At 28.6% G+C, this 11324-nt stretch overlaps 1 protein-coding gene across 1 annotated transcript; it reads right to left on the bottom strand.

Moving 5' to 3' along the window:
* Nucleotides 1–1755: 1755 nt before the first annotated feature.
* Nucleotides 1756–8932, bottom strand: LOC123298167 (putative uncharacterized protein DDB_G0282133). Its single transcript, XM_044880090.1, has 2 exons — nucleotides 8764–8932; nucleotides 1756–3938 (listed from the first exon to the last, which is right to left on the bottom strand). The coding sequence occupies exon 2, from the start codon at nucleotides 3890–3892 to the stop codon at nucleotides 2009–2011; it is 1884 nt and encodes a 627-aa protein (XP_044736025.1). The 5' UTR covers nucleotides 3893–3938; nucleotides 8764–8932; the 3' UTR covers nucleotides 1756–2008.
* Nucleotides 8933–11324: the final 2392 nt, after the last annotated feature.

The following is an 11324-nucleotide window of genomic DNA, read 5'->3' as shown; positions in this document are numbered from 1 at the left end:
TTTGTTAATAAACAATAAAGCGTAAATTGAATGAAACGGTCAATGTTAACAAATAGGCAACTTGTATTACGTATACGTTAATAGTTTTTCGATTATTTGACACTCACATATACGTATACATATAACAAGGACGTGAAACTCCTACGACGAGCTAAAAGTGTCAGCGGCTGAATTTATGGTGCTTATCTGCGTGGGATCTAGTCATTGGTCGTTGATGTTTACACAATTGTAACAATTGAAATTGTTTTCAATCACTTTCAATTGATTGAAATCAAAAGACATCCTGATGCGCAGTCTAAAGTACACAACGACCGAAGATAAGTCATCGTGCCTTTATAGGCGCTTTTTTTCTTGCTACCCTCTCCACTCTAGTTTGTTATATGGGTTCATGTTGCCTATTTATTAATTTTTTAAGTTAACTCATTGACAGTTTCTTTGAATTAATAATTTATTATTTGTTATAAAATATAAACAAACATTTGCGCAACTAACTCATGGCTTGCTAATAATATTTGACACAAAGGAAACACATTCCACCAGGCTTTAGCAAAAATCGAGTCATTTATTTCATTTTCCTTAATTAGTTGATTTTTGTAACATCTTTTACTGTGATGCATGTTATTCTTTTATTAGAAATTTCCTTGGTGGAATACTGCAGATGAAAATAAATTAAAATGGGACAGGTTCGAAAATAAATATTTTAATCATATATCCAATCGCTAATAGACTTATGGTTGCATAAATTCAAATAATATCAAAAATATTAAATGAAATCTGAATTAAATTTGCAAGTAGCATTTATGTAGATGGGCGCTAATAATAACTAAGATGGATATCTTTTATACCACAATAATTATAAGAACTTAGCTGATTCTTAGCACCAAAAATTACGATTCATTTTCAATATAATGTATATTTAAAATTAAAATCAGAAACTAATGATAGAATTATTTATATTGAATTATAAAATTGCAGATTTTAGTTGTGTACCAGATTGAAAATAATTTTTTATCCGCTATACTTGCTATGTTGTAAAATTAGTAAAAATACCATTTTAGACATTTTACACTCACTTGCACATTTTATAAATTTAATATTTATTCTCATTTAGTTTCTTTAAAAATTTTATTTATATGTCTATTAATAAAAAATGCATTGTATTTGTAAAAAAAAACTTGTTTCTTCTTACAATTAGTTTTGATCTTTTAATCATTCAAACAATAAAAAAAAAAATTATTTTTTATTTTTAAAATGTAAAAAATATGAGAAATTAATGTGATGCTTTAATGTGATACTCCAGTAAACGAGGCTAAAACCTCTAAATTATTTTCTATAGCTCCGATTGACCTGAAAATTTGAGATTAAGCTTTGTTCATCCTCTAGATCAAAAGCCCACCGCTTCTAAAGGATGGAAAAACATATTGAAAATGGTAACGGAAAAACATGTTGAAATAGAGCGCTGAAATCTAAAGTGTCATTTAAGTATATTCCGAAAAGTCAATACTTTCCGAGTTATTGGCGATTGAAATTTGGAGTATTTAACGTTAAATAACTGAAAAATTTGACGTTTTTTGAAAAAAATATTTCATACACTTAGTACTATAAAAAACCTTGAAAATGAAAAAAGTTTCAAGTCATTTGCACCAAAATTAACGAGGTTATAAAGAAAAGAAAGTTTTCAAACTATTTAAGTTTTCAAAATATTGCAATTTAAATGCAAAAATTTTTTTCGAAAAAAACGAAAAAATTGTCTTTATTGTTATATAACTCGAAAAAATACAGAGAAAAAATTAAGCTTCATTTAAAAAGCTCCACTAGAGACCATATGACTTTTGATCTAGAGGGTGAACAAAGCTTAATCCCAAAATTGTCATCGAAATCGGTCCTATAAGTCTAAATTTAGACATCCCGTCTTTTTTTTCTCTTCGGTTATTGGAATATTATTAGCGTGTAGTTTATAGATACGTTTTGACATGTTTTATTGTCATGGAAAAATGATTACGTTTGTTTAACTGATAGTACAATTATCTTCTTTTTTTTGTTTTCTTTCTCTTGATGCTCGATATTGCGGATATTGATTATCATTATAGTTGCTGTAATTTGGTTGCCTTGTTGATGCCGATGACGCTTGAGACAACGGAGCTTGGTTGTGTTCTGTTGGTGTAGCTGGCCTATTTTGATTAACAGGAGGCTGTACTTTGTTTGGTTGATTCAGATTGTAGTTACTGTAATTTGGTTGCCTTGTTGATGTCGATGACGCTTGAGACAACGGAGCTTGGTTGTGTTTTATTGGTGTAGCTGGCCTATTTTGATTAACAGGAGGCTGTACTTTGTTTGGTTGATTCAGATTGTAGTTACTGTAATTTGGTTGCCTGATTGATGTCGATGACCCTTGAGATAACGGATCTTGATTGTGACCTATTGGTATAGCTACCTTACTTTGATAAAGAGGATGTTGTACATTTTTCAAATGATTAACATTAGAGTTACTGTAATTTGATTGCCTTGCTGATGTCGACGATGCTTGAAATAATGGAGCTTGGTTGTTTTCTGTAGATTTAACCCTTTTATTTTCATAAACAAGAGGTTGCGTAAAGGTGGTTGTATTGTTTATTGGATTTTGGTTGCGGTTATTCGGTCTTCCGTGCGAATTAACCGTCTCTGTAATACCACCACAAAAAGTTGTGCTGGCTTCTTGGCCATTTACTTTGGCTTTTTGGCCAGGCAGTTGTAAATTGTTAGGTGGATTTACTTGATTCGGTTTTTTTTGACAAGTTTTTGAGTTCATAGGATCAATTTCTTGATAAGCAGGTGGTTCCAAAGTTCCGACTGCTTGTGATGATTGATCAATAAAAACTGATTGAAAATTATTAGACCGATTTTTATTTTCCATGATATTTGGTGGCGGTATATGTTTATCAAAATCTTTAAAATCAATTATTTCAAATTCGTTTTGTCCTTTTTTTGAAACATTGCTGCCTGCTGAATGATCTCTTGACTTCGAATTACCTTTTCTTCCACGATTTCTTCTTTGGTTATGTCTTGGATTATGATTTTTTTTACTTTTATCTTGTTTTTGATCTTCTTCAGTATTTGTAGACAGATTAGCATTTTTCACAAACTTTTTTATTTTTTTTATATTATAATTAAAAGTAAGCCTATTATCGACGATAAAATTTTTAATTTTTGAAAAAGATGTAACTGCACATTGTTCTGATTCGAAAATATTTGAAATATTTTCAGAAACACTATAACATTTCTCAGTGAAATGGATTGCATTGTTCGCATCGATCAACGATATTATTTCTAGTTCATATAAAAATTCGGATGCTTGTTTTTTGGTGCCTATTAATTGAAATACGAAAAACACTTTTTGTTTTTCACTATCGATACGATATTTGAACCAAAATAATTCATTGTACGCTTTAATCATTTGAATAAAACTAAATGATCCTCCCGGAATGCGCATTTTTACTGATAATGGTGGAGTTTTACTAAATGGAAATTTCACATGTTGGGAGCGAAAATGGGTTTGAATTTCTGAATATGGTCCCTCCCATTCACATGGCTTTGGGCAAAAACGTCCATATTCACATTTAAATATCTTAAAATTACATTCGTACTCATGATCGCTTTTTTCATGTAAAGCTACCATGGTATTACAACCACGAATGTGATATTTACATGGATATTTTTGTGCTAAAAATGTCTCTTCAATACGCCCACTAAGGTCTGATACTTTTCCATTGCAAATGACACATTCATCATATTTTCCCTTGCATTCTCCACAAAATAGATGTGCGTAATCGTTTGAACAAACTTGCAAAGGTGGTTCTAAATAATTGTGGCATCCACGGCATGTTAATTTTTTATTATCCATAAGAGCGTCCATTTTTGTAGTGTATTATCTTCAGTTGTAGTAGATTTGACAAATGAATCTGAAAATTTAAAATATAATTCATTATCAATTGTTTATCATTTTCAATATGTTCTTAGATAACAAGCTCTAGCACGATTAGTTCCCAATGAATTAATTTTTATCTCGGTAATATTATATGAAAAACGTTATATCAGATAAAATAAAACTTCTATATTACATGGTATTCCTCAATTTTATAACAGCCGGATATCCCCTAAAAGCAACCCCAAATGCACACGTTCTAATTTGTCGATGTACACAAGGAAACTAACAAGATTTACTTTACTTCGGACTTTTGAATCAGGGAATATCCTATTTTGTAATGTGGTTAAATATAAAAATCGGATTCATTTAATGATTGGCCAAGAGGTATTTGACAAATCGCCTAAAAACCTATACGAATTTATTTTGGAACGAACAATAATTTATCCTCTGCCTTTTTTTTCTGTAAAAATAATATTTACGAAATGAACTTTATGAATTTGCATAATTAAAAAATAATATTTATGTATGTGCAAGGAGTTGATCCCAGGACTTTTTGTAAACAAAAGTTTCTATAGCTCTTAAGCTACACATAATCTAATCAAATGAATATTTAAACTACCGTCAAAACGGAAGCCAGCATTTTTGAATATAAGAAGCCTGTATTTGGGGGGTAGAAAAATGTATAAAACTATGCCCAAAATCACTTTTTTAAAAATATCTCGAAAAAATGTAGCTAACTAAATTTTCTATAAAATCATTTCTAATCACTTTTGAGCTATAAAAACTTTTGTTTACAAAACGTTCTGGGATCAACTTCATTTTATTGGACTAACATCTTTATTAATTAATATTATTATTTATAATCTGGGAAGCTGATGATGTGAATAATGAGGGTCGCATTAATATGAACAGCTTGATTTTTTTGTACCATTTTTAAATATTGCATTGCATATTTTAAAAGAAGATTTTTAACTGGTTTTTCCAGCGTGTTAATAGAAGTTATATCAAAATTTTGTGTGTTATAATATTCATAATTACAAACTTTTATAACAAATTTTATATCCATACAATCGTAAATGCAATTATTGTGTATTTCCCATTTAAAAATCCAAGGTTAACACGGATATTATAACAAATTGTTTATTTCAAATAAAAATCAATTCTTTTTTTTTATTTACTTATTTAAATCAAATGTAGTATCCCATTTTCCAATGCTTATTTCCGTTATCGTTTTCTGAAACTAGGTTTTATTATATCGGCCCTTCAGAGTTAAGTAAAAATTTTTTTTACATATGACTAGCTCTCGGAAATTTTTACTTATTCTAGTCAAAACTGATACACTTTCCAACCCTCTGCGAGATAAAAGCAAGTAAATGGATCAATTTGATTTGTCATCATTTTATGACCTTACTACCTAAAAGTTCTTTGTATACTACAATATGTGTATCTGTTTTATTTAAGTAAAAAATTGATGAAATTCGAGCGAAACCACGACGTGTCGTCTTTTTATAAACAATAATAACATATTCTAGAGATATTGTTTGAGCTCGTTCGATGAAATTTACGATAAAATATATCTGTTTTTCGAAAAGATAATATTAAAAAAATAATTTCTTCAATTTCTTTAATACGGCCCTGATCACATTGTTTTGAATTTCAATAAATTATTAAATGAAAATAGTCAATATTTCATATAATATTATCGCAAAATATATTAAAATATTTAATCCAAACATTAATTATACGATAACAAACTCTATTAAACTAAAATAAAATTCTTTTAATTCAGTTGATAATTTCGTTTCAATAAATAATATATTAAGGTAGTTTGGCCGTAAACCCACTTAGGAATTTAATGAAATTAAAATATAGTGTTAATCTAGATAGGTATATTTAATTTGTAATAAAAAAGTGCTCGGAATTAACTTTCAACAGGTCTATAAAGTATAAAAATACATAGTTTTGTGTATGTTTTCAAAAGCGTTTTTAGGACAAAACTTATAAATATGCAGTAGTGTGTTATTGAGTATAATGAATACACACTACGTCTAAATATTATACACGCATTCATTTATTTTGTTTTTTTTCGATTTTCGAAAGTATTTCACAAGACCACTTGTTGAAGCTATACCTACAAATTTTCAACTCCCGACTTTTACAATTTTAGACAAAATGGACACCAAAGTTTTGTCCTAATTTGCGCCCCAGGTAAACAGTGACGTTTACGAAAAAATATATCAATTTATCAAGTTGTTTAATTTTTTACATTTAAATTTTTGTTCTATCTCTAACGGTTTACAAGATGTTGCTCATTTACTAACTCAAACTGGCTTTTTAATTTTTACGTCGACGAACAGAGGGATGGACAGCCGGAAATGGGTTAATTAGGTGATTTTGTGGACACCTATACCAAAATTTCGTTAGTATCATCAATATTTCTAAGCTAGAGTTTTGAAAGTTACGTTTTCAGTTAAGGTTGTTGAGGTGCTAAGGAAAAACAGAAAACTAGTTACTGTAAAAACTCCCCCCCCTACAATTTTCAGAATGATTTAGATTTAGTCCAACTTTATAGAAAAAAAAATCAAGCTTTTTATTTAAAATTGTCTTGGTGCTCGTACATCCAAAGTTTGCATATTTATTTATAGTTACAGATTTTTACTTGCATTCAACAATAATAAAATTGTTTAAAAATTTGGACTTATTTTGGGTCATCATATGTTAAGAGGTGTACAATTCAGATAAAATCGTTTATTTTTGTATTTACCTACTTAATATATATGTTTTACGATAAGTCTAAATACTCAATCGATAAATATGTCAAAAATAAATAAAAAGGTGACATTTTATTACTAAAAAAATTATTTGGTTTCATATTGTAGAGCATTTCTACAACACATGGTTTGATTTATGTTTTTAACGAATGTCTAAAAAAATAAGTAGGTATATTACACTCAAATTAGTCTGGGTAAGAATTCCTAATAAAATTCATTTAATTTTTAAAAATACAGTAGAATCTCGATAACTTAAACCTCGGTAACATAAAAACCTCTGTTACTTCAAAAAATACTATGTTCCCTTCCCATCAGAGCCCAAAACCTCTATAACTTAAAATACGCAACCTCTATAACTTAAATAAATAATCTCTGTATAGGCCCTCAGTAACTACATAGAAACATGTACATACCTCTATATTAACTAGGGTACATAGAAACATGTACATACCTCTATATTAACCTTTACCTAACATAGACACTTGATAACTTAAAACCTCTATAACTTAAAATATTTTGTGTTTCCCTTGGACTTTAACTTATCGAGATTCTACTGTAAATGGTTCTCTCTTTCTTACAGAATGTCTTGTATAAATGGCTTTAATATTTTTCTTTACACAAACAGAACATACTCGTAACTCTAATAATAACACAAATTTTGTCCCAGAAGCATGAGTTTACTTTTTGAAAGGTTTTTGGCGTGCCAGCCGAACCCTACCTAACTCGACTCAGACCAACGAAACGAGTTGATTTTCGTAAATAGGTATAGAGTTTGCACTTGTTGGAGTGATTTTAGGTAACCTGTTTATTAACCTGAGGGAAACTTACAATCTTACATTGACATATATACAATCTTTTGAACGCGACTTTATTGGAAATTATTTTGACCTTTTTTGTACGTAGTCTGACCCGCATAATAAAAATAATTTTAATCAAAATAAAAGCTCTTGTTTTACAAAGCAACAAATTTTTTTGTTAATATTTTATTAAATTTTATATTTTTTATTTATAAAAGTTTTTGAAATGCTTATTATGAATATTTTGATCTCCATTTTTTACGCCGAATTTGATTAACAATTAAATGTACTGAACTTTTTTATTTACCTATAATGGTTCATCATTTATATTTTAAAATGGTAACTTGAAATTTCTCGGAACCAAATTCAACACTGTTATTGAAATCCGCCAAATAAATTACTTTGCAGTTTTTAAATTTTTGCCCCGGATATCATAATATAATGTGTGTGAAAAAAAGATTTTAAAAAGCCTGCTTGGTTATTGAACATATCCTAGGTTAATTTATGAACATATCCCATATTGAATCCTAAGATCAGTAGTAAAGGCTTGAATGCAGTTGAAGTTTGTTTCTTGCTTTAAGAAAATTTATATCAAACCCTGGGTGAACCTTCTTAGTTCAAGAGATAAAACAAAAATTTTCTTAAAGCAAAGAAACAAACTTCCGTCAAGAATTTTCCTGGCTTGAAGTAAATTTCTTCTCGCTTCAAGTACATTTTTTCATCTTTTTAAAATACAAAAATGTTTCTTGCGTCAAGAAACCCTGTTTGCCAGTGTACTATAATTTTACAATAAATCCTCTAAGGGGCTATTTTTTGTCTAACCTAATTTTTATGGAAAATCGGCGTTCAATATTCTAAAAATATTAGAATTTTGCACGCAAATATTGAGAAAAACTGCTTGGAGAATAAACTGTAGTTAATTTTGTTTCATCCTAATAACTTTTGCTTTTTATAAAATTTAGTAAAGTTTTTCCAAATAAATCAAATTGAAGATACCTACATCGGATTCAAAAGTTTGTAGTTATATGGGGCACCTTGTATAAGTATGTGATACAAAAATATTTTCTTTATTAAAAAATTTGCTTAAATTCTGAGAAATTTCTTCATAAATGGCAAAAGAAAGTATTTTTATGTTTGATAATGATATTGATAATGCACGTTTATTAATCAAACAAGTGTTATCCTCGTTGAACTTTGTTATCCTCATCGAATGTATTGTAATTTGGTAAACTTACACGTCTGTTTATGTGTCTAAATCAAAAATGTTACAAAAAAAAAATTTTGCACTTACTTGTTTAATTTTTTGATGAATAAATCAAATAATTTTCCAAATATTATAATAATACTTCATTTAAAATATTATTTAGATTTCATTTAAACTATTATCAGAATTAAACTGACTCAAACTTTTATTATGAAACATAATATATACACACAAATATTATTTTATAAATAAACAAATGGTAAAGTATGTACAAGTATGCACATGATAATAAATGGAGGCACCACTAGGTTTATTATGTTTCATAGATTTATGTAGTTATGCACTCTGGCTGTGGTATGCTTGTTTTTAGTAAATGTATTACAAAATGCATTCTATTGTACGTTGTTGCGCATGTCACTCATACGGTTCTATTATAAAGTCCCCCGTATGGTTTTCCCCTGATAAACAATATGACTATATTTACACCAAAATGCAAATAAAATTGCTATTTTGCCAAAACTCTCCTCATATTAGATAATTGAAGCAAAAATTACCCTAATTGCCTAAATATAATTATTTGTTTACGTGTAAGTTGATAATCTAGATCAATATTTCTTTTTAATAACTTTTTTAATACCTAACTGCTCTCATAAGTTACAAGATTTTTTTCGAAAGTTCCAAATCATTTATCAGTGAATAATTTATTTTACAAAATATTCTGAAACATTTTGAGGCTTTTCGTATGGTCGCATTAATGAATGTTTTTACTCGGAAGTCCTCAATAGCAGCTCCGATTTTGATGATTTAAAAAAAAATGTTTTTGTATATTATTTAAAATCAGAAACTTTTTAGAAGGGGGGAATAATTTGAAGAGGGGAAAAGCAATGTTCACTGAAAAGCAATGAAGACCAATCTCTGCGTTAAAAAAGTGACCCCCAAGTTGAATATACTTAAGATGGTTTTGGTTCTCCAGAGGACCATGCACATAGCTACATGCACAGACAAACAGTTCAGTTCAAATCATACACTCCGCTACACGAGCACCTTTATCATATTTTTGAGTCGAAATAGCCATAAGAGATTGTGTTCCTTTACCTCTACACTCCATAGCCCCGACTGATATATCGACGCCCAGCCTACATCGCTAATGATAGAAGTTTGTAATTTCGAGAGGATATTGATTTTATATTATAGGTGTCATTTAAGATTTAAGGATTTTTCGAAATTCATCTCAATGGGTGATGAAAGTTTGTACGAAAATATATACAAACCGTTATTTTTCAGTTCAATACTTCACTACTTTCACAACCGATTTTAAAAATTCTTTCACCTATAGAATGCTACATTATTAGCAAGTAATATGGGCTGTTTTATTTTCTACAAAAGTTAAGTGATATCAATTAATGTAATGTAAATTTTTCAAATTTTGCAGGACTTCTAATCGTAATTAAGGAAAACAAACCTGAAATATATTCAACTAACATTACAACTCGAATCAAAAACAAATTTCTTTTTAATTTTGTGAATACGGCATTTTACTCCTGTAAAAATAAAGTTACAAAATCTGTAAATGAAGATAATCATTAAATAAAGAAAAAAACTGTTAAAATCTTATAATTTTTTATTTAAAAACAATTTTTAGCAGTGTCACATGCGTCAATAACAAAAAGCAAATATATTTTTATTCTGTAATACACATTGAGTTTGTTTAATAAATTTTATTTGAGTTATTTGAAAATATTAAATAATGTTATTAGCAAAATATATAATTCTGTAATACACATTGAGTTTGTTTAATAAATTTTATTTGAGTTATTTGAAAATATTAAATAATGTTATTAGCAAAATATATAATTTTTTTTATTGTTAAATTTGTTTTTTGAATAGCTTAGCATCAAAATTCATAATTTACAAAAAGCGACTCAGAATATACCGTTTATATTTTCTAAGTAGTTATTCATAAATTGACTGCAGTTTTATAGCTGATAAAAGTAATCAAAAAATTGTTTTTCCATATTTCCGTGTTGGATAACAGTTCTATTTGAAGCTTTGTATACCTAGGATGGTTACATGTATAATGGATGTGCTTTCATTGTAAATGAATTTAAGGCCAGATTAGCCACCTCGGTGCTCTTAGACAAAGCAAGCCTCGAGGCCCATTTTCAGCTTATTGAAGATCATCAATTCTTTTCAAGTTTATGAAGGGATGTGAGTAAAATTAGTTCTGCTATTCGATACTAGATGGTGCTGCTATAAAGTATGAAGTATTTAACCTGGCAGCATCGAGAAAAAGCAATAATATAGGGGTTCTTGTCGATACGGCGTCCCTAGGCAGTTGTCTATTCTGCCTAATGGCCTTGTAAATGATTATTTTATATTAATAAAATGATTTTTTTCTGAACGTCGAGTTCAGTTGATATTGAAATATCAGACCAAATACCACAATACTCGAAATAACATGTTATTTCCAGTATTATAAAATTTGGTCTCTAATTTGAATAGCCACAATTTTTTCCTATATAAATTATGAGTTTTGATTCTAAGCCACTCAATTCTATATAAATATTGTCAATATACATTTTATTTTTATATTTTAAGATTTGTGGTCATAATTGAGCTTCTTTTGGCTCAATTGGCAAGATTCTTTT

This window comes from Chrysoperla carnea, chromosome 4 (genome assembly GCF_905475395.1).
Source record: "Chrysoperla carnea chromosome 4, inChrCarn1.1, whole genome shotgun sequence".
NCBI lineage: Eukaryota > Metazoa > Arthropoda > Insecta > Neuroptera > Chrysopidae > Chrysoperla > Chrysoperla carnea.
The sequence above is the reverse complement of the archived record's forward strand: the minus strand, read 5'-3'. Positions and strand labels throughout refer to the sequence as shown.